The sequence below is a fragment of the Oncorhynchus mykiss genome, chromosome 19 (genome assembly GCF_013265735.2).
Source record: "Oncorhynchus mykiss isolate Arlee chromosome 19, USDA_OmykA_1.1, whole genome shotgun sequence".
NCBI classification, from domain to species: Eukaryota; Metazoa; Chordata; class Actinopteri; order Salmoniformes; family Salmonidae; genus Oncorhynchus; species Oncorhynchus mykiss.
Window position 1 is genome coordinate 49,441,242 of NC_048583.1, and position 23,264 is coordinate 49,464,505.

The 23,264-nt window shown below is 39.8% G+C and overlaps 2 protein-coding genes across 4 annotated transcripts in view; both read right to left on the bottom strand.

Annotated features, from left to right (window-relative positions):
* Positions 1-14,166, bottom strand: part of LOC110498058 (collagen alpha-1(XII) chain) — an 88,501-nt gene extending 74,335 nt beyond the window's left edge. The window contains exons 1-13 of one of the 3 annotated variants that reach the window (XM_036954993.1): positions 14,062-14,162; positions 13,569-13,936; positions 12,637-12,742; positions 8,879-8,995; positions 8,616-8,759; positions 7,568-7,624; positions 6,347-6,610; positions 5,900-6,064; positions 5,598-5,771; positions 3,421-3,711; positions 2,666-3,268; positions 765-1,043; positions 21-296 (exon numbers count right to left, since the gene is read on the bottom strand). In XM_036954993.1, the coding sequence (XP_036810888.1) occupies positions 21-296; positions 765-1,043; positions 2,666-3,268; positions 3,421-3,711; positions 5,598-5,771; positions 5,900-6,064; positions 6,347-6,610; positions 7,568-7,624; positions 8,616-8,759; positions 8,879-8,995; positions 12,637-12,712 (2,446 nt within the window). In that variant the 5' untranslated portion in view covers positions 12,713-12,742; positions 13,569-13,936; positions 14,062-14,162. Of the gene's footprint in view, positions 1-20; positions 297-764; positions 1,044-2,665; positions 3,269-3,420; positions 3,712-5,597; positions 5,772-5,899; positions 6,065-6,346; positions 6,611-7,567; positions 7,625-8,615; positions 8,760-8,878; positions 8,996-12,636; positions 12,743-13,568; positions 13,937-14,061 lie in introns of all 3 variants that reach the window. The other 2 variants (XM_036954994.1, XM_036954995.1) reach the window with 2 other exon arrangements.
* Positions 14,167-15,840: 1,674 nt separating this feature from the next.
* Positions 15,841-19,519, bottom strand: LOC110498059 (cytochrome c oxidase subunit 7A2, mitochondrial). Its single transcript, XM_021574623.2, has 4 exons — positions 19,315-19,519; positions 17,548-17,637; positions 16,475-16,559; positions 15,841-16,073 (listed from the first exon to the last, which is right to left on the bottom strand). Exons 1-4 carry the CDS (start codon positions 19,330-19,332, stop codon positions 16,018-16,020), a joined length of 249 nt encoding a protein of 82 aa, XP_021430298.1. The 5' UTR covers positions 19,333-19,519; the 3' UTR covers positions 15,841-16,017.
* Positions 19,520-23,264: the final 3,745 nt, after the last annotated feature.

A 23,264-nucleotide genomic window follows, 5' to 3' on the forward strand; every position in this document is an offset into this window, starting at 1 on the left:
ACGCTGGTTAACTGACTGACCTTCCTTGGTGGTTCCGTCAACCTGCATCTCGTCTCCCAGGCCGGAGGTGTACTCTGCAGACACAGACACATGGTAGGTGGTGATTGGGAACAGCTCCTGGAGCACGATACTGGTGTCAGGTCCGTTGGTCTGGGCCTCCAGAACCTCTCCTCCCCCTGTCATGGGGATGTAGGACAGCCGGTACCTCACCACGGGCCCTGGCGCCGCCAGCCACGACACCCGGAAACTGTCCGTGGTCTCCTCAGACACACTCAAGCCCTGCACTGTCCCTCGTTCTAGAAAGAAGAATGTTTAGGTTTTGTTTAGCAGTGGCTTGTCAATATAATTTGTAAGGACAAAGACTCCACACCCAGCCTTCTGTGTAAACTATTGAACTTGTGAGAAACATAAACTTGTGAGAAACAGCAAAAGCACTATAACATATATACTCTTAGAAAAAAAGGGTTCCAAAAGGGTTTTTTGGCTGTCCCCATAGGATAACCCTTTTTGGTTCCAGGTAAAAAAACCTTTTTTGTTCCAGGTAGAACCCTTTTGGATTCTACATGGGAGCCAAAGGGGTTTTACTTGAAACCAAAAGGGTTCTGAAATTGAACCAACGAGAGTTCTTCAAAGGTTTCGCTTATGGGTACAGCAGAATAAATATTTGAGGTTTTAAATAGCACCTTTTTTTCTAAGAGTGTACTGTATCTCTTCACTTGATTATGCTGTGAAACCCCTGAAAGTGTATGCTTTTAACCCCTTACCTTCCAAAGTGGTCTCCTCCCCTGACAGAGGGAAACTGTCTCCTTTGTCATACTGGGCGAACACGTTGACCTCGTAGGTGGTGAAGGGGGTGAGGTGTGGCAGGATGGCGCTGGTGGTGTCGGCTGGCACAGCCAGGGAGATGTAGTCCCCAGTGATGTCCTCTGCCTTACGGAAACGCACCAAGTAGGACATGACGTTGGTGGAATCGGTTGTCCAGGTGACACGGAAGCTTCTGGATGTCACCTCAGAGAACTCCAGGTCCCTGGGTGCAATCAGACCTGACGAGAGGGATAAAACACAATTAAGTGACTGGCTTGTGTTTTGTCCTCACAGGAAATGTAATCGTTAGGGCTTTTGATAATGCTACGCAGAGGTGTCCATCTTATTCATTCAGAAAAGCTGGAATGGAACCAATGAGTTGAACTCATTCAACACCATTCACAGATCCATATTTGACCATTTATCTTCCATGAGTGTCTTGGTCATAGGAAACACTCCTCATACTGAATGCTAGCATTATGCATTAAGCCGACAAGATTACAACAAATTCATATTAAAACCCCAGGACATTGCCAATGGCTAATTGTTTTGTGTTCTTGGAAAAGGGGGATCATTACTGATAATAAGTGTAGCAGATAAACTGATGTCCTGCTACTGTGGTGTTGAAAACTGTCTAAAGTCCTGTTGACTTTCAGAGACGGGTGGCCTTTGAATTGGAAGGACATTTAGGTCAGAATAACAGAGGGTCTCCAGTCAGTTGCTATAGTGTTTAAAAACAGTAAACGATAACAAATGGTTCAACGAGCTCCCCTGAGAAGCAGGCATGTGGTTTTGTGATATTTTGAAGGCAGCATGCCCAGAGAGATAAAACAATCAGGGTTCTCCCCAAAAAATGCAAGAAGGGCACTACGCTGACTGGCTGCACCACAATGTAAAAAAAAAAAAAAAACTATATATTTTTATTTGTTATCATTTAAGGCAAGGCACCACACCCTAATTGAGTATTTATTTGCTCTAGTTTGCAGGAAATGGCAGGTGTTCTCAGCAGCACCACCTTGTTAAAAACTCCTGGGGAGAACCCTGACAATGAATACCTCGCTTGTGTTTGCCTGACCAGAAGCCAGCTGGGGAGAAAGAAACAGACCAAGGCAAGGGTAATAATAGATTCAGATTATTACTCAGCCTTTTGTGTAGTGGAGATGTAGTTACATTATGATATCACTATTGCAGTAGCACAGTTCTGACCTGCTTTACGGCAGCACAAATAACTGATTACAATGGACTATACAGAGTTCGAGGTCACTTAGCGGCTGCCACTAAAGTAACCCGCATGTCTGGTTATGTAGCTATAGTTACAGGTACAGTACAGCCCAGAGTAAGCATGCTAAACTTCAAACAGGGGTATGTGTAATGAGTAGGGCTAGGAGTTTTTGTTGACCACATGACCAGAGAAGGAAAACCCCCAGCCCTTTGTTATAAGGGTATGGGCATTTAATACTGAGACTCAGAATTTCCACTTTAAAATGTATGTCAAACAAATGATTCTTAAACAAACCATACAACTCTATGCACAAGGACTACTATTAACAATGTCCACTGAAAATGTTACAAAAACACGTTTACTTGAAGAACACGGCTGATGCTAAGTTTGGTAACATAATTACAGTTTGTGCTGTTTGTGCTGTTTGTGCTGTCATTCTGCTACCAAACTTTGCATCTGCAGTGATCTTCAAGTAAATGTGTTTTTGCACAATTTTCAGTGGAAATTGTTAAAAGTAGTCATTGTGCATGGTTTGTTTAACTTTACAATCATTGGTTTTCGTTTGACATACATTGTAAAGTGAACATTCTGAGTCTCAGCATTGTTCTATTACCATGGAAATGTTAAATGGCTACTCACTCCTCTTCTTGATGTTTAGGAGCTCTTGTTCGATCCTCAGGCAGATGGACTGGGTGAGCTCCTTGGAGATCCTCTGGAAAGCATCAAAGTCCTCCACAGTGTATACGTGGGTCGCTGCTGGGGCGTTAGCAATGGCTTCCAGCTCTGACCTTACAGCGTCCTTCACTCCCACAGCAAAGATCTCCACATCTATATTCCTTAGGTTGGTGGCCGCGTCCTTGAAGGAGTCCGAGGACTTGCCGTCTGTGATGAGGACCATGACACGTGGGACGCTGGTTCGAGCGCCTCGGGTGGAGATAAAGATCTTCTCCCTGACGTAGTTCATGGCCTTGCCCGTGTTGGTGGAGCCTCCGCGGTAAGGGAACGTCCGGACAGCCTTGACCACTGAAGCAATGTCATTATAGGTGTTCAGGGCGAACTCAGTGTGGGGGTCCCTGCTGTACTGGACCAAGCTGAGCCGGATCTTGTCAAGCCCGACGTTGAAGGAGTTGACCAGGACCTCCAGGAAAGCTCTGACTTTGGCAAAGTTTTGTAATCCGATACTGTAGGAACCATCGACCAGCAGGACCACGTCAGCTTGTACGTCCACTCCAAGAGAACATTCTGGGGTGGAAAATACATTAGATGTCATCTCTATATGGTCTACATTATGAAATAGGTTGTTATTTTACATAGCAACTAAGTAAACTTTCAGTGAGTTAGTATGTGAGAGAGTGAGTGGATCACTGATATGCTGTTACAGAGCGTTATCTCACCCAATGACACCTTGACAGGCTGAGTCTTCTCCATGGCCAGAACAGCATCACTGGGTGTCAGACCCTTCAGGGCGAACAGGCTGATCTCGTACTCAGTCTCTGGGGACAGGTCCCGGACGTTGACGGAGGTCTGGGTGGGCCCCACGTATACCACCTGGCGCTTCATCCCAGCCATCATGGGCATCAGGGTCAGCTTGTAGCCTGTGATCTCCCCCAGAGAGGGATCCCACGTCACCCTCATGGACTTAGAGGAGATCTCAAGCACCTGAAGGTTAGAGGCCGGTTCCACCACTAGAGACAGAACAAATGTAGTTTGGTTAGGAAACACTTCAACAATACATTTACAGTTACAAAGTTGTTGATTTGTTACATTGACCATACCTATTTCTGACAATGTACTTGAAATAGGTGAAGATTTAAATCAAACAATGGAAATGTGATGTAATACATCATCTATGTCTTACCGTCATCTATAATGTCTTACCATCATCTATAATGTCTTACTGTCATCTTTAATGTCTTACCGTCATCTATAATGTCTTACCGTCATCTATAATGTCTTACCGTCATCTATAATGTCTTACCGTCATCTATAATGTCTTACCGTCATCTATAACGTCTTACCGTCATCTATAATGTCATACCGTCATCTTTAATGTCTTACCATCATCTATAATGTCTTACCGTCATCTATAACGTCTTATCGTCATCTTTAATGTCTTACCATCATCTATAATGTCTTACCATCATCTATAATGTCTTACCGTCATCTATAATGTCGTACCATCATCTATAATGTCTTACCATCATCTTTAATGTCTTACCATCATCTTTAATGTCTTACCATCATCTATAATGTCTGACCGTCATCTATAATGTCTTACCATCATCTATAATGTCTTACCATCATCTTTAATGTCTTACCATCATCTATAATGTTTTACCGTCATCTTTAATGTCTTAACGTCATCTATAATGTCTTACCGTCATCTTTCAATGTCTTACCATCATCTTTAATGTCTTACCATCATCTATAATGTCTTACCATCATCTTTAATGTCTTACCATCATCTATAATGCCTCACCATCATCTTTAATGTCTTACCATCATCTATAATGTCTTACCATCATCTAGAATGTCTTACCATCATCTAGAATGTCTTACGATCATCTATAATGTCTTACCATCATCTATAATGTCTTATCATCATCTCTACTGTCTTACCGTCATCTTTACTTGTCTTACAGTCATCTATAATGTCTTACCATCATTTTTAATGTCTTACCATCAACTATAATGTCATCTTTAATGTCTTATCATCATCTATAATGTCTTACCGTCATCTATAATGTCTTACCATCATCTATAATGTCTTACCATCATCTTTAATGTCTTACCATCATCTATAATGCCTCACCATCATCTTTAATGTCTTACCATCATCTTTAATGTCTTACTGTCATCTACAATGTCTTACCATCATCTATAATGTCTTACCGTCATCTTTAATGTCTTACCATCATCTATAATGCCTCACCATCCTCTTTAATGTCTTACCATCATCTATAATGTCTTACCATCATCTAGAATGTCTTACCATCATCTAGAATGTCTTACGATCATCTATAATGTCTTACCATCATCTATAATGTCTTGTCATCATCTCTAATGTCTTACCGTCATCTTTAACGTCTTATCATCATCTATAATGTCTTACCGTCATCTATAATGTCTTACCATCATCTATAATGTCTTACCATCATCTTTAATGTCTTACCATCATCTATAATGCCTCACCATCATCTTTAATGTCTTACCATCATCTTTAATGTATTACTGTCATCTACAATGTCTTACCATCATCTATAATGTCTTACCGTCATCTTTAATGTCTTACCATCATCTATAATGCCTCACCATCATCTTTAATGTCTTACCATCATCTATAATGTCTTACCATCATCTACAATGTCTTACCATCACCTATAATGTCTTACCGTCATCTTTAATGTCTTAGCATCATCTAGAATGTCTTACGATCATCTATAATGTCTTACCATCATCTATAATGTCTTGTCATCATCTATAATGTCTTACCGTCATCTTTAATGTCTTACCATCATCTAGAATGTCTTACGATCATCTTTAACGTCTTACCATCATCTAAATATCTTACCATCATCTCCGCTCACTAGAGAGTTGAGCTGGTCTTCCACACTGGAGCACACGTGAGTGATGAGCTTTTTCTGCACTGCCTTGATCACATCAAAGTTAGGAACATTGTAGACATGTGTGTTGTGGGGAGTTGAGGCCATTTCCTTCAGTTCATCCTCATCTGCTCCTTTGATGCCTACATTGTGAAAAACATCTTACAAATTAGCCTGAGAAATGGAGTACTCTGAACATCAGCCATTACAGAATCTCCAGGCACACACAAACTAAAAGCATTATAAGGATGTTCTCAAGAAAGAGCAGTACCTAAGGCAAATATTTCCACTCCAATGTTCCTGAGTCGTTTAGCATACTCCTCCACTGGGTCCTGGGATTTTCCGTCTGTGATGATCATGGCTATCTTCGGAAAGCCTTTCCTGGCGCCAGCCGCCTCCGTAAAGATGTTTTTCAGCAGGTAGTCCATGGCGTCCCCTAGAGACAGAGTGTAACATAATTTACCTTTAAGAAAATAGTGTTACCAAAAATCTTTCAGAGTAAGACAACATTTATTGTCTGTGGGCGGAAATCTACCTTGAGAACAAGCACGGAAACAGAACATAAAATGGAAGATTTGCACCAATGTTCTAGTTACACACACAGATCTCAAGTTAGGATTCGGTCCTACAAGAATTTACAAATGATCTACAGGCTATCCATGCTGTAAGGGATCAAACACGTCCAAGTAGGATGTTAAGTCACACAAATCACGTATACCTGTCATGGTGTTTCCTCCCTTGTAAGGCAGGGTGTTGATGGCTTTGAGAAGCTCCCCTCGTTTGGAGTGGCGGTTGAGGGCGAACTCGGTGCGGGTGTCTGTGCTGTACTGGACCACGGCCACCCTGGTCTTGTCCTCTCCGATGTCGAAGGCACCAGCCAAGGCACTGATGAAGCTGCGGATATGCTTGAAGTTTTCCCTGCCAACGCTCCAGGAGCCATCCACCAGGAAGACTAGGTCTGCTATGGCATTAACTGAACACTCTGGAGGGGTGGAGAGAGGCAACACAATTAATTGTCTGAACACAATCTGACAGATTGGTGCACCTTTGTGGTACTCTAATGAAAATATCTGACAGATGATATTCCAACAGTCATGAAGACAAAAATGTGTTTTTATGGACCAAATAATCACTGAAACTTTCAACGGTATTGTTCGGTTTTATGTTTTCAAACCCTAGTGGGTTTTTAAAACACAGATCCATCAGATTCTCTGGAACATCCAAGATGCAATAATTCGCAGGACTTCTATGAATGTCTTGAATCTTAGATCCCATAGGTCTATTTGACTCTTTATGCATATGTGCTTCTCACATCTTGTTATTCTCACCTTTTGAAGATTTATTGATAAAACATAATATATTCTACCGATTTAGCAGGACAATTAGGTCAATTGTGAGAGCGGTAAGAGCGTTCTACCAGATTTTGTTTTCGGGACTTCCGGTTCAATTTCCACCCAAATTGTACATGGTGGGGAAAAGTAAGTGTTTCTCCCTGTCAATCCACAGACTGGACACATGGAGAGGCAAAGAACTCCAGTAAAAGGACTTCTGGTCAGAGCAGTAATCCTTTCCACTTCTTTCAACATTTAATTTAAAGGACGGACATACACCGAGTTGGCATGACAGTGACGTCATCCCACTCATTGGATTATAGGAGCCCAAAAGGAACCCGTTTGCCTCAATGTGAAGACTGTTTTCAATTACGAATTACAGTGTACATTCTCAGCCACTGTCGGTCCACCTGTCTGCTCACACTGTGACAACCCATCAGTACAGAAGGGGTATTTGAGGCTGAGGAAAATATTCCAGGGAAAACTATTATGATTATGATGGAAGTTCATGGACAAACACAAAAAATGTACTGGAAAAAATGGTACAGCTATGTGGACAGGCAATGGGCATAGAGGGGATTGGTTGACATTGAGATAAACATACTTACTGATTGCATCTGAAGTCTGAGGTCTCCTTGCTGTTCCACTTGTGTTACTGGATTGAACTGAAACACAAGAGAACTTGAACTGTTATCATGACATCCTGTGTGCCATAGGCCATGTATAAATCAAAGACAATCAACACATCATCAAGCCTCTTCAATGAGATATCAACCACATACATATAAACATATTTTTCCTGGTTCATTAGCTATAAATTATTCGTTTCAATAATCAAATGTGATTTCCTTCTTCTGATGTGTCTAGAAGCTAACGCAATAGACTCTCATTTGTTCCATTAAAAATCGTATGTTTTTCATCTCACTTGGCAGCTACACCATAGACAGCTGGAGGCTTGAAACTATGTAATTGGCCCATTGTTCCTATGGCTGAGTGATCTGATCTGAGGTTAAACCCTTTTGATATCAGTCCACATCAGGCTTTTGGGAAAGGCATCTGACTTTTCACACAAGTTATTTTTAACCTTGTAACAGCATCAGAGTATATCACTGGGCCCAAGCTTCCTGCCATCCAGGACCTCTATACCAGGCAGTGTCAGAGGAAAGCCCAAAAAATTGCCAAGGACTCCAGCCATCCTAGTCATAGACTCTCTGCTACCACACGGCAAGCTGTACCGGAGCGCCAAGTCTAGGTCAAAAAGGCTTCTTAACAGCTTCTACCCCCAAGCCATAAGACTCTTGAACAGTTAATAAAATGGCTACCAGGACTAATTGCATTGTCCCCACCCCACATTTTTACGTTGCTTCTACTCCCTGTTTATAATCCATGCATAGTCACTTTACCTCTACCTACATGTACATATTACCTCAATTACATCGGCTAACTGGTGCCCCCTCACATTGACCCTGTACCGGAACCATCTGTACAGGAACCCCCTGTATATAGCTTTGCTACTGTTATTTTATTGTTGCTCCTTAATTATTTGCTACATTTCAACTTATTTTTAAGTCATTTAAGCATCTCACTTTAAGGTCTACACCTGTTGTATTTGGTGCAGGAGACACATTTGTTTTGATTTGAATATTGAGCACTTACTAGTGAGCTGGCCAAAGATGGGTATACTCTCCTCTGTGCCATCATAGGAGTGGATGGACACTGAGTAGTCCAGATCAGGAGTCAGGTCTGGGATAGACGTCTTTGTAGCAGTGGCAGAGAGGTTAAACTCTTTGGCTGGTTCATCTGGGATATAGAGAATGGGTTGCCATTAGCATTGGTGCAAATTATCATTCAGCTTGGCATGAAAGGCTATAACTAGTAAGGCAAACGTCAATTAACTGCTGAGATCAATAAATACGAACCTGTATCCGATACAACTTGTATTCTGTAGCCTTGTATCCTTTGCGATGGTTTTCTCCATGACATTTGCACTGTGTTCTCATTTAGAATTTTAAATTTCAAGTCTGAGGGGGGCTCCACTGCAAACAAAAGAGGAACTGATGTTAACTTACATGTGAGCAAAACATGGGTATGAGTATATAAGTGTTGATCAAGTATTTCAGCAAGGCATTTTATATCAAGCATTCACATTTAGCCCAACGATAAACACTTCATGACTGAAGTTGAGACGTTCATTGTTGAGGGAGACAAAAACCCACATCCATGGTAAATGTGACAAAAAAATAAACTTACAACAACATTTAAAAAGTGTGAGAAGCCATTTTGGAAAACAAAATGGCATTTGTTTGAGTTGCACAACCAGGTGACCCTAGTCAGCAACTCAAGCACCGGAAGTCTGGAGTAAACAACATTAATACAGACCAACTCCACATAAAACTCCCCTAAGGACAAACATTGAGTGAACCATCCAATACATGCTGAGTGCAGTCATTACCACGCATGCCCAACCAACCATCACCAACAGGTTGCTCTCAAGTCATGGAGTTGATTGGAACAACACACAAGTACAACAACATTTTCATTCCAACATTATTGATTATACAATGGAGTCAAGATTGCCAGGTAATGTTGATGGCATTTGCTGATTTTAACACATGTTATATATACAGAGTATATATACATATTTTGACAAACTATTTGTATATTTAGAGACTAGCACAAGTCATTGGCATAAATCCATTGCAAACCTTGCAAAAAGAATACACAATGTGTCACGGGAGACTGTTGTGTACGTTCTTTTCATTGGCAGAGTGAACAGCATGGCATGATGTGCTGGGACACTGCTTGCCTTACACAGACAAAATGAAGAGAGAGTTGAGATACAGAGGAAAATCATTTACAAATATATTGAAAAAAATAAAAAATAAAACAACAGATGCAATCTGACAACAACACACGTGTCCACATTGAGCTGGCTGCCACGGCACCATGCACATGTACATGAGAAAGTTGTTTAGAACAACTTGACAAATTGGATGAAAGTTTCCATGTACATGACGGACCACACACAGAGATAATAAAGATATTTTAACATGATATTCTTCCTCAGTTGGGGTTCACATGCAACCTATTTAGATCAGCTGAGTGTTGAGTGACCTTTCACCTTTATGTGAGTACAGTTAAATGGGAAACAAAAGTGTTTGGACATATAAACATGTACTTTATGGTAAACAGAATAACAAGATAGCTAGAACTGTGAGAATGTAAGAGTCTTAACATCTACGAAGTGAGGTGCTGTAGGAGTGCCTTTTCCTCCTCTAGCCTATGTCTGTATAGGCACTTCTTATATGCTACATACTATAGTCCATGATGATGATGAGTATGTGATGAAGACATACATGCCAAGGCTGGCCTTGCAGACCATGTCAGCAGGTGGGTGGCATGCAAGCTTTTGAGGAGGGGCAGTGGGATGGGATGCAAGAATATCATTGTAAAATACCCACTGAGAAAGCCACAGCTCAGGACACACTGAATGCACAGGCGGAAAACAACTAGGACCTGAACTAAGCTGCTATTGGTACACAGTAAAAGAGGATCACCAACCTGACATCAATTCAGGGGGCCCGGGAAAGCTCCCCTCATGTCTCCAAGAAAGTCTCTGAACAAGAATAAATAAACCCACTTGGGGGTAGGGAGGGGTGTTGAGTAAAGTGGAGGTGGGGAGGGGAGATGGAGGGGGAAGTTGGGTAAGGAAAGTGGGTAGGGAGGGGTGTTGAGTAAAGGGGAGGTGGGGAGATGGAGGGGGAAGTTGGGTAAGGAAAGTGGGTAGGGACGGGTGTTGAGTAAAGGGGAGGTGGGGAGATGGAGGGGGAAGTTGGGTAAGGAAAGTGGGTAGGGAGGGGTGTTGAGTAAAGGGGAGGTGGGGAGATGGAGGGGGAAGTTGGGTAAGGAAAGTGGGTAGGGAGGGGTGTTGAGTAAAGGGGAGGTGGGGAGATGGAGGGGGAAGTTGGGTAAGGAAAGTGGGTAGGGAGGGGTGTTGAGTAAAGGGGAGGTGGGGAGATGGAGGGGGACGTTGGGTAAGGAAAGTGGGTAGGGAGGGGTGTTGAGTAAAGGGGAGGTGGGGAGATGGAGGGGGACGTTGGGTAAGGAAAGTGGGTAGGGAGGTTGTTTTCACTCACAAGAGTAAAGAGCTGTGTCACTTTGCTCAAGCTGTTTGAGCATTGTTGTAGAAAAAGTCGTAAGTAGTTGGAAACACAGTTGTTACAGAGTTGTTACTGCGCACATTTTCTGTTCAATCTTCTCATCTTGCATTTTAACATACTTTTCTAAAACAAGACATTGAAAAAAAGCTTTGAAGATATAAAATAATGCCAATAAACATTGGTGGATATCTTTTCGGTCGAGTTCCCTCAACAGGCGTGGTTGACCAGAGGACACCTCTGCCTTTCCCATAAGCCAGACTCTGGCTACTGTCAGTAACCTTAGTCTACAGCCAGTCAGTCATTCAGAGGAAAGAGCTATGACTCTCCAAAAGAGGCAGAAGGGATGCCAAAGTAATTTCGCAACATGTACTGACAAAAATGACTACAAATGAACTTTCCATATGGATCGCAACTCAACGTTTTCGAGAATGCCACATTATCTTTGTCTTTGCCCTGTCTGAGGATTAATTTGCGATTCTCATATTACATATTTCCATTCCGTTAGTGAAGATATATGGGAGTAGACATCGGACTCCCCAAAAAAGCTTTCAGGGGAAATAATATGAACTTTCCATTTTGGGTTTTTGTCTTTGGTCTGAAAATGTTTTTTCACTTCAAAAAACATAAGAATTGAATTTTCACGTTTTGAACATCAGGGATATTGAAACTATGATCTCACATTTCTACAAATGATCATGTCATGACCACTTATTTTGTTTGGCGATCGAAATATGAGAAATACTCAAATCTAGAACAGCTAATGTAAACTTCATTTTAGTTGACATAATTACAGAGGGGAATAACTAAACCATGAAATGATTTTAGTTTTACTTCTTTTTAGTGTACTTTTGTTTTAGAACACATCATTGGAAAATAAATAAAAAATCCTATCTAATTTTCAATGAAGGAATGACTATTGAGTCCTGGATTCTTTTACCAAACCATAACATCAATACGACTATGGTTACACATGATGGTTTCAGAGCCCTGTGAGGACTCTGACATCAACATAAAAGTCAGATCCAACTGTTGAGACAGTAATGTCACATACTGGGTATTACAGATGACTGTTGACGACATAATACCAGAGTCCCTGATTTCTCATTGGCATAGCTGGAGACATGTCCTGATTTTGGTTTCATGACAGAGTTTGTATATGTCCTATCATAATTATAAAAACTAATTTAGAATATATTACATACATGTACCAGGATTGAGTAAATGCAATTGTAACTATTCTGAAATAACTCATAACACATTACAGAACAAGAGACGAGGTTCAGGACAAGTCAAATCAAGCACAATACACACATAACTGGGTATCATTTTATTAATCATACTGTACAATGCATTAGGGTTGTTTCCATGTGATAGTAGGTCCACACACAATAAAACCCCTACATCCTAAACACTGTAATCAAACAACTAGAGAGAGAGAGAGAAAGAGAGCGAGAGAGAGAGAGTTGGAGGGTATATGAAAAGGTTTGACAGGAGGGATAGGGGGAAGGGACATTTACCTTGAGCTTCAACTGTGGAGAATAACACAGCAACAAAGGCAGCCACGGCCAGCGACAGCCTTATCTTCATTTTCATACGTTATGGGTCAGCAGCACATGAATCAATCTGAGAAGAGAGTTGCAATCAAATTTTCAAACCCATTTAGTGTAGCGTTGGGATGAGAGTGGCCAGAAAGTCACGAGCCCTTGAAAGGGAATAGATTACATTTGCCTGACTGAAAGGGCATCTGCCAGTGGAGGAATTTACCTAAACCACTGTCTGGCAAAATTTGGTTCAATGAAAAGAGAGAAAAAAGTAGGCCTATTTAACGACATAACTTCTGTCACTTTATGCACGGTTATCTCAAAAAATAGAATCACTTTTTTTCTGAACTATATTCGTTATTAATCATAAGTAGTCTAAAAATTGATTTCGTTCACTCACTGTTAATAAATAATGTAATCATAATTAAACCTGTTGTATAGGTTAGGCTCATAGATTATAAAAGTATATATATTATGTAGAATAAAAAACTTTTGCCAAAACAATATGCCCAATAGCAAATGTATCATTGCTTTAAAGTAAAGTTTTACCAATTATCAACTAATATATTGATTACTTTGGCTAAACTATTCTCATTCGATGCGCATACTCTCATACAGTATAATTCTTGATTACACACTGGGTCCAGAAATAATCCAACATAGACGTGTTTCTTTATGGACAAACTATAACCTAAATAATTAACCGACCGCGAAAAAAATCACTAATCTTGCAGTTATTCCCAGAAATAAATTAATCTTTGCGTTCCTGTATCCAGGTCTTTGAAAATGTGCATAAATAGCACATACAGATTAGCACAATGTCTTATTCATTGAAAGGCATTTATTTTGTATGAATTTTGAATTATTTCTAATCAACAGCAGGATAAAATAAAATATTTGTAGCTCACCTGGTCAATTCTGACAGAATAAAATCAAAAAATGTAAATGCAGTCTCGTTGAAGATAACTTTTACGAATAGATAACTTTTAGGAGCTCTGGGTATACCCTTCTCTCCTCTAGCTGGCTACTGGAAGCTCCAACAGCAGATGTACAAGAAGGAAGTCTCTGTCCAAGTGGGTAGAATCTTTCCACAATCTTCTACTTAATAGGGGGCTGTTCCCAAATCTCATTTTACCGCCGTAAACTCTTACGAAAGTCCACCGGTAAACCTTGCCATGGTTTGATATGTGAAACATCCACCAGTGGGAATACACTTCAGGAAAGTGCATTCTTTTCTGCATTCCTTTGGCACATCACGATCTTCTGTCTTAAGTGCCTATAACGGGTTAACAGGGATAATGTGAGTAACAGTCTATATAGCCAGTATATAACAGTCTATATAGCCACCCTGAGGAAATTCAAATGTAGGCTATATTAGGTTTTAAAAAATGGTCTACTTACTATTTCAGTGAACGTATTTGTTCAATCAATAAAAACCAGCTGAATTTACTATCCAAACGACTCGTTCGTGGATTTTCTTGTGGATCTCTCTGAGAATATATGCAGTCGCCAGGGCAACCTAGACTACATGCGGGTAACTTGTACACATACAATTCCACCGATTTTAAAACACAATGACACGGTCCTACATTTAATGACAACTGCAAACAATAAAATATATAACTTATTTAGTACAATTTCACTTGATTAAGTAATTGTACGGGACAGGTAGTCCCAATGGTGTATCGGAGGGTATACCCACTTATTTTCTTCTTCTTATCCACCTCTTAACCCCCATTGATACGTATCAAAGTGGTGTAGTGGACGTATACGCCGTATAAATTAATAGGACTGATGGAAAGGATAGGAATGTCTAGCTTAAAATATTGATAAACTATTATTTATTCCCATTTTAGGGACAGCAATGTTCACACTGCAGTTGGCCTATGCATGGATATTCCAAAATGCAATTAGCGGGAAAACACCATAAAAAAATGCACACGCAAGCGGACAGATATGGAAATATCCGTTAGAAGGAGGAGGGACTTAAAGATGCAACAACTATCATGGTTTGATAATATGATTAGGATAATGCATTTAGCTGCTATACAATGAAAAACCGTTGTCATAAACCAATAGAACAGGGGAACACATACGAGTAAGTCTATAAAAAGAATTGCCTCCACGTTTCTACGGTGGGGTTTTGGCTATAGGCTACTTTGAAGCAAGGTAAGACATGCTTCATAATATGAAGTAAAACGTCCAGGTTTAAAACAATTAAGGAACGGGAAAAATATAGCGATGTTAATAATAGGTCTTACTGTCTTCTGGTAGATGAAAAGGCTTTCCCAAAAACCTTCTCTATTAAATGTAGGTATAAAGTAGCCCATGCCCACTCAGAATCATATGATTATTTGCATCAATCCAGTGGCCATTACTTTAGCAAACTCATTCTCATGCGCTACAGAAACACCTCTAATCAAACAATTGAATTAAAGGGTAACTACTCTAATAAATCCAAATTTATTCGATTTGTCCAACCTCAAAATTGGTCTCCTGGTGTGGTTTAAGCATTGTTATGGACTTAAAACATACAATGTTGTTTTTCTGTAAAAAAAAATTAGAATAATTTAAAAGCGATGTGGAACGTTTGAAACCTGTGAATTTCTGACTCAGTCATCTGTTGTAGGCATACTATTAGTCTACTGCACAGTACAGTTTGGGTTGGCCTGACTGTGAAAGACCCATATGGGATTCATAATTTTAGGTCATTCAGAGTGTATGTCACTGTTTCTCACAACTTTTCCACATGGGGTGCCTTCACTGTTTTGATATTTTTTTAGCTAAATTTGAGCGTACCCACTACTACACCACTGGGTAGCCCATATCAACAACCTTGAACAGCTTGGGTTTCATTGAGGCAGTGTCACCTCTTGGGATGATTGTAAACATGGCAAAATGTCCCACATTTCATGATCAGTGAGGGCCTCTAGTGTTTAAAAGCAGGAAATACATTTTGGGCAGAGCATTGAAAGTCAACCACATGCACAGAAGTAACCATTATCCTATAGGCCCAGGGGCTTTTGTCCCATATAATGGTTTATCTATTGGTTCATGTACACAATCACAGCTAAAAACAGAATTGCTATAGACAAAGTATACATATTTATTTACTTTAGATACAGAATAACTCTTTATATCAGATGTATTGAGATTTTGAAATGAGAACATTCACATGGATAAGACTTTGTATTGTGGTTGTTTTATTCTCTATGGTACATTCATTGAACAATCAATAAATATTGATCCCATGCATGAAACAAATTGGCATTATTGACAGGACAAAAAGAAATCTCCCAGATCATACATCTGTACCACAGAGAAGATTCATTTAGGGATGGAAATGGATAAGGGCACTCATGCCTTCTTGGGCATTGCTGCATTGAGGAGTTCATACACGACAAATCCACTTCCTGTGAAGAGAGGAGAAAGATGTTTTATATAACAGGCATAGGGGCAGTAGGTAACCTAGTGGTTAGAGCGTTGGACTAGACCCGGAAGATTGCAAGATCGAATCCCCGAGCTGACAAGGTAAACATCTGTCGTTCTGCCCCTGAACAAGGCAGTTAACCCACTGTTCCTAGGCCATCATTGAAAATAAGAACTTGTTTTTAACTGACTTGCCTAGTTAAATAAAGGTCAAATAAAAAAAAATAGCAGGAAATGTGAAACTGGTATTTGACTCCACTGTTTGTAGTTAGACCTGATCTATATTATTTGATCATATGCCGTAAAAATTCCATTAGCACTTACAATCAATGTTACATTCAAGGAGGGTCATATCAGGGCTGTACAACAAGTAATGCATACTTACCAAAGACTGTAAGGGCCATCGTTGCCCTGTACAGAACAGCATCCTTGGCTCCTCCCTTCAGATGGACTGGTATCCCGTTATCTGCCTGTGTAAACAGGAAGAAGAGGAAATTAGCCTATAAATTATATTTAGAAGTACGCAAAGAAGCCCTTCATAGCAACATATATGAACCACAAACTAAATGGTTCGGTCTGGGTGGTGGCTGTATTTTAAAATGGTCTAAGCACTTTTGCACCACCTGAATATGTTGAATATTTCATTAATCAACACACACTGCACTACAATAGCCCCAATTATTTTGTGAGATGTTTATAACTGCAATTAAAACAAGTAAACGTTTTTAAAAGATTTATACTTATTGGAAAGCAAAGTTCTACTTGGGACATATTACAGCCTAACCTAATACAAACGGAAACACTTACCATGAACATTATGACCTTAAAAGGATCAGGAAATTCTTAGGCTAAGATGAAAATCAACAACAAATTGCAGAAAAGCAGCCTCCCGGGTGGCACAGTGATCTAAGGCACTGTGCCACCAGAGATTCTGGGTTCGAGCCCAGGCTCTGTCGCAGCTGGCCACGACCGGGACGTCCATGGGGCGATGCACAATTTTAAAGCAGGGCACGTCCATGGGGCGATGCACAATTTTAAAGCAGGGCAATGGACATCCTCTGGGTGTTATGCAAGATTCAGCAAAGCACTGATATCAAAAGTCTCATTTTGTATCAGCTGTTTGCATATCACGCTGCATGCAAAATTAGTCAGCCCAGCCCAAACTAAGAGTGAACCTATGAGCAAACATCATAAATACTTATCTTTCAGGCTACAATGGTGGGAAAATAAGATTATGTTTCCAGAACCTGAGAATAAAGTGCAAACTTTAACCTTAGCATTACTGCACCATTACTAATCAAACAAGATTGAACACAAATATTGACTGTCAAAATTAGGTAAACAAAACCAGAACAGAATTATCAACTTTTAAAAACAGTATTTGAGCTTCGGTAGACAGGTGTTCCATTCCACATTTCCACTCCATCGCCATCTGCCTGTCTTGGCCCCAGAGCTTACCTGGAACAGCTTCTGCTTCTCCTTGACCATGTTGTCCACTTGTCTGCGGGCACTACTGGAGATAGTCCGGCAGGACAGCTGCTGAAGTCTCTAAACATATAGGTGATCAAGGAAGAGATGCAGAAAAATAAAAACATTAACTGTAAATGATTACTGAAGTATTTACATGTGCACTAACTAATAACCTTGCTTTAGCTACAATACATGACCAAAAGAATGTGGACACCTGCTCGTTGAAGATCTAATTCCAAAATCATGGGCATTAATATAGAGTTGGTCCCCCCTTTGCTGCTATAACAGCCTCCACTCTTCTGGGAAGGCTTTCCACAAGATGTTGGAACATTGCTGCGGGGACTTGCTAAGAGCACTAGTGAGGTCGGGCACTGATGTTGGGTGATTAGGCCTGGCTAGCAGTCGGCGTTCCAATTAATCCCAAAGGTGTTCGATGGGGTTGAGGTCAGGGCTCTGTGCAAGTGTGACGGTATAGCTTCCGTCCCTCTTCTCGCCCCTACCTGGGCTCGATGTGTGCAGATCTAGCCAACAGAATTGGTCCATTAGAAAGCCATGTAGCTAGCTGTGATTCTAGACAGTTGAGCATAAATTATGCCGTGTTCAAAACCACTGGTAACTCGGAAATCTCAGACTTCCAAGACAACTGGGAAGTCGGGGGAAAAACAAGCTCCGACTGGGGAACATATTTTTGAACGTCAACTCGTAATTCCAAGTCGGAAACTCTAGCATCTTTCTAGAGCTCCGGCTTTCCGAAGGGAAGATCATTGACGCCATGATTTGACCTAAAAGTTCCCAATTAATCTTGAAAGCACCATTATCCTCCACACACATACATTAAAGCTACAATGTAACTTTCTGGGCTACCTGACCAAATTCACATTTTAGTTATAGATCATTCATTCAAGTTGAAAGCAAGTATAATAAGCGGTAGATCTGTTCTGTGTGTGCTATGTCTATGCTTCCCGTGCTAAAGGTTCTGCGTCTTTTACTTTCGGTTTTCTACACCAGCTTCAAACAGATGAATATACAATATTTTTAGTAATGGAAAATATATTTCATATATATCGGTTTAGATGGTACAATTATTATTTACACAATGACTGCTTGTTTTGTCACAACCTGAAATTAGGCGGACTATTATAATTTTAGCAACCAGGAAAAGTGGGGCGATTTCTGCGTAGCGCATCTTTAAGTGTCAGATGACGTAAACCCTGTTCCAAAAAATAGCCATTCACATGACAAGTGTACGTGCAAACGCCACCTTTTACAACACTTGGATAGTTAGATAGAGCTAGTCAGAATTTTCCTAGCTAACCTATGCGACCTTTACACTTGTGGATGACAATTCAAGACTGTGGAAAAGAATACGTGGCAAGCTAGGTTTAGCTGATTGAATAACTACTATGTAGTTAGCTAGATAACTTACTACTCATTTGGTTAGCTTACCAAGTAGCTAGCATGTGTCACTAGGTTAACAATATTACTGTATAAAAACAGGTGTGTTTAGATCAGAAGGCTAACTTGACTGTCAAGCAAGTGTAAAATATCAGGTGATAGCTAGCTAGTATGCCAACTACCCTGACAAAAAGGCTAGTTAGTCAACGGTTAACGTTACACGCTAGCTTAGCAACATAGCTCGGTAGCTTAGAGTTCACTTGAGGAGGCATGTCAGATAACGGCAGTAGCCAAAAATAAAACATCGAATAGCGTACACAAATACATAACAATTGGTCGAATATATAATTGAACGCTTACCATAAATTGTCTGTACATTTTGGTAAACTTCTAGGTGAGTGCACAAGGACACTTTGAAAACCTATCTACTTGTGCTTCCGGTGATATCCCAAGATTCTTTATGGCGAATAAATTGTCAGTCACTAGAGAGGAAGACGGTGAGAGTGGCCCAACTCGGCAGAAACTCTGTCTCCCTCCAGCAGGTGGCGTTTTTTTTCGTTGTTTCGCCCACCAAGCAAGGAGTTTTTGTATGGAACTCAATGAGTTGAATTTGGCCCCCCCCCCAAAATAATGGCTTATTTGCTAAGTGAGGTTAATTTGATAAAATGGAAGTTCCGTAATGCTTAACATGTTACGAGTGTACTGATATAAGTAGGACACGTGACATCCCGACAAAGCTGAGAAAAAACACCTTTATATGGGAGTTGTCTCGTGATGGCTATGCATATTCATAAATTGAGGCTAGTAGCATAGCATTTTTATTTATTTTTTAATTCAAAATACAGGTCAACAATTTACATTCTTACATCATACAAAACAGAACTCAGGTAATTAACGAGAAAATACTGAAACAAACAAAAAAAATATTTAAAAAAAATATAAACAAATAGTGCAATTGTAATCACTCTGAAAAATTCTTATTGTAATGATTTAGAAAAATGTTATTGTTATTGTTCACAATGGTTAATGTTTTAATAAAATAGTTCAATTCAATAATTTTTTTTTTTAAATGTTGGTATAGAATTTGGGAATTTCTGTTTGTGTATGAAGTATTTGGCAACAATAATAAAATAATTCACAATCATTTCAGTGGTCTTGTTATCATTGCAATAGTAACATATTACATCTTTCATGTCAAAAACATAGCTAGTGTTCATAATGGTATATAAGTATTTTGCAAGGTTTTCCCAAAATTCTGACACAAATTTACATTCAAAGAACAAGTGAGACAGATTCTCACCTTCTTTTTCACAGAAAATGCAGATATCATCAATTGCCACAAATTTGGATATCATAGAATTACATGGATATATCTTATGTAAAATGTTAAAGTGTACTTCCTTAACTTGGTTTGGTATACAATGTTTGTAAGGCCTTAACCATGCATTTTTCCAGACAATGTCAGGAATAAGCATGTTCCAGAAAAACTTTCCTCTCGGTGTAAGTTGGTTTTGTGAATGAAGAATTTTACTTATATATTTATTACAACAAGATTTCTCAAGTAAGCCCACGCCTTCCAATCTGAGTTCTGGATAAACTTTGTGATTATTACCTAAGCTAAGATGAGTTTTCATTCGTGTAGTTAGACCACTGGGAACGGCTTTAATCACAGAAATAAACTCTCTGAAAGGTATTGGAAACTCTATCAATGTTATAAATTGTTCATATGTGAGAATATTACCCTTGTGGTCAAAAAACATCTAAAACAAAGTCCATATTCCTCTCATGCCAGCTGGGGTAGAACAATGACTTATTCCTTACAGTTATGTCTGAATTATTCCACAAAGGCTAGTAGCATAGCATCTCTCTCCATTGAATACAGGCGGTTGACGTCACCAACCCTCATCGAAATTAATAAAACGATTACAATAATGTGTGCACACCACCCACAAAATGAGGTGGAAACTGAGCTGCACTTCCTGACCTCCTGCCAAAAGTATGACCATTTAAATACACATATTTCCCTCAGATTACACAGACCCTGCCCACTTTAATAAATGGAACACTAGTCACTTTAATTATGTCTACATATCTTGCATTACCCATCTCATATGTATATACTGTATCCTATACTATTCTACTGTATTTTATTCTATGTCTCTCTGACATTGCTCAATCCATATATTTAAATATGCTTAATTCCATTATTTTACTTAGATGTGTGTGTTGTGTATTTGTCGAATATTACTTGGTAGATATTACTTTACTGTCGGAGCTAGAAGCACAAGTATTTTGCTACACCCGCAATAACATATTTTAAGCACGTGTATGTGACCAATAACACTTGATTTGATTTGACCCACAAAGAATTCGAAAACAAATTCAATTTTGATAAACTCCCATATCTCTTGGGTGAAATACCACAATGTGCAATCACAGCAGCAAGATTTGTGACCTGTTGCCATAAGAAAAGGGCAACCAGTGAAGAACAAACACCATTGTAAATACAACCTATATTTCTATGTATGTATTTTCCCCTTTGTACTTTAACTATTTGCACATCGTTACAACACTGTATAAAGCTATAATAAAACATATGAAATGTCTCTATTCCTTTGGAACGTTTGTGAGTGTAATGTTTACTGTACATTGTTTCTTGTTTATTTCTCTCTTGTTTATTATCTATTTCACTTTCTTTGGCAATGTAGACATATGTTACCCATGCCAATAAAACCCTTAAATTGTATCCACCGATTCAAAGAAAGGATAGGCGGGAGCTGGACATCCAGCTGTGCCGCTTTGTGGACAACGACTCGCATTGTTATGGCGGCGAGACATATCTTGTCAGAAAATCCATAATCTTTGTCACTTGTTAACACAGCCATAGTCTCGCGTTGCCATACCTCCCAGAATCACGCTGAGGCTACCACAGCCACAAAGCCCAAAACGTACAAATGTATGAAAACAAAATACAAAACAAAATCTCAATTCAAAGTTAGGGTAAGGCATACGGTTAGTAGTGTGATTAGGGTTAGGTTCCAAATCTGATTTTAAGAAGATCAATTATAGAAAGAGGTGAGGTTTAGCCATAACTATGACTTTGTGGCTGTAGTAACTAGAGAAGACCGGAAATTGCTGCAATATGTTCACACGCTGCTCATTGGTTGCTTTTTGTGAAGGCTGGACCCTTGTAGACTGGTGCTAGTGTAACGATCAGATATTTTGTATCATTTTACATTTGTATTTATTAGGGATCCCCATTAGTTGGTGCCAAGTCAGCAGCTACTCCTCCTGGGATCCCAAACACATTAAAGTACTAACATTGAATATAAAGCAAAAGATAAAACAGTACATCATATTATTATTACATTATTACACCACTACATATCTACAATACAAAATGTACAACACAAAATGTATAGTACCACCATACAACAATATTACAATGTATACGTATGCGTGTGTCTGTACCTTTGTGTGTGTCTTCACAGTCCCTGCTGTTCCATACGATGTACTTTTACCTTTCCATTTTTTTTGATACTATTGCTTGCATCAGTTACCTGATGTGGAATAGAGTTCCATGTAGTCATGGCTCTATGTACTACTGTGCACCTCCCATAGTCTGTTCTGGCCTTGGGATGTCCGTAGTTTAAACAGACAGCTCGGTACATTCAGCTTGTCAACACTTCTTACAAAAACAAGTAGTGATGACGTCAATCTCTCTTCCACTTTGAGCCATGAGAGATTGACATGCATGTCATTAATGTTAGCTGTCCATGTACTTTTAAGGGCCCGCTGTGCTGCCCTATTCTGAACCAACTGCAATTTTCCTAATCCTAAATCCCTCTTTGTGGCACCTGACCACACTACTGAACAGTAGTCCAGGTGCAGCAAAACTAGGGCCTGTAGGACCTGCCTTGTTGATAGGGTTGTTAAGAAGGAAGAGTAGCACTTTATTATGGACAGACCTCTCCTAATCTTAGCTACTGTTGTATCAATATGTTTTGAACATGACAGTTCTGGTTTGCGCTTAGTGGGATTATAATTTGATTATAATTTGTTTTTCAACAGGACAATGACCCAACATACCTCCAGGCTGTGTAAAGGCTATTTGACCAAGAAGGAGAGTGATGGAGTGCTGCATCAGATGACCTGGCCTCCACAATCACCCAACCTCAACCAAATTGAGATGGTCTGGGATGAGTTGGACCGCAGAGTGAAGGAAAAGCAGCCAACAAATGCTCAGCATATGTGGTAACTCCTTCAAGAAGGTTGGAAAAGTATTCCAGGTGAAGCTGGCTGAGAGAATG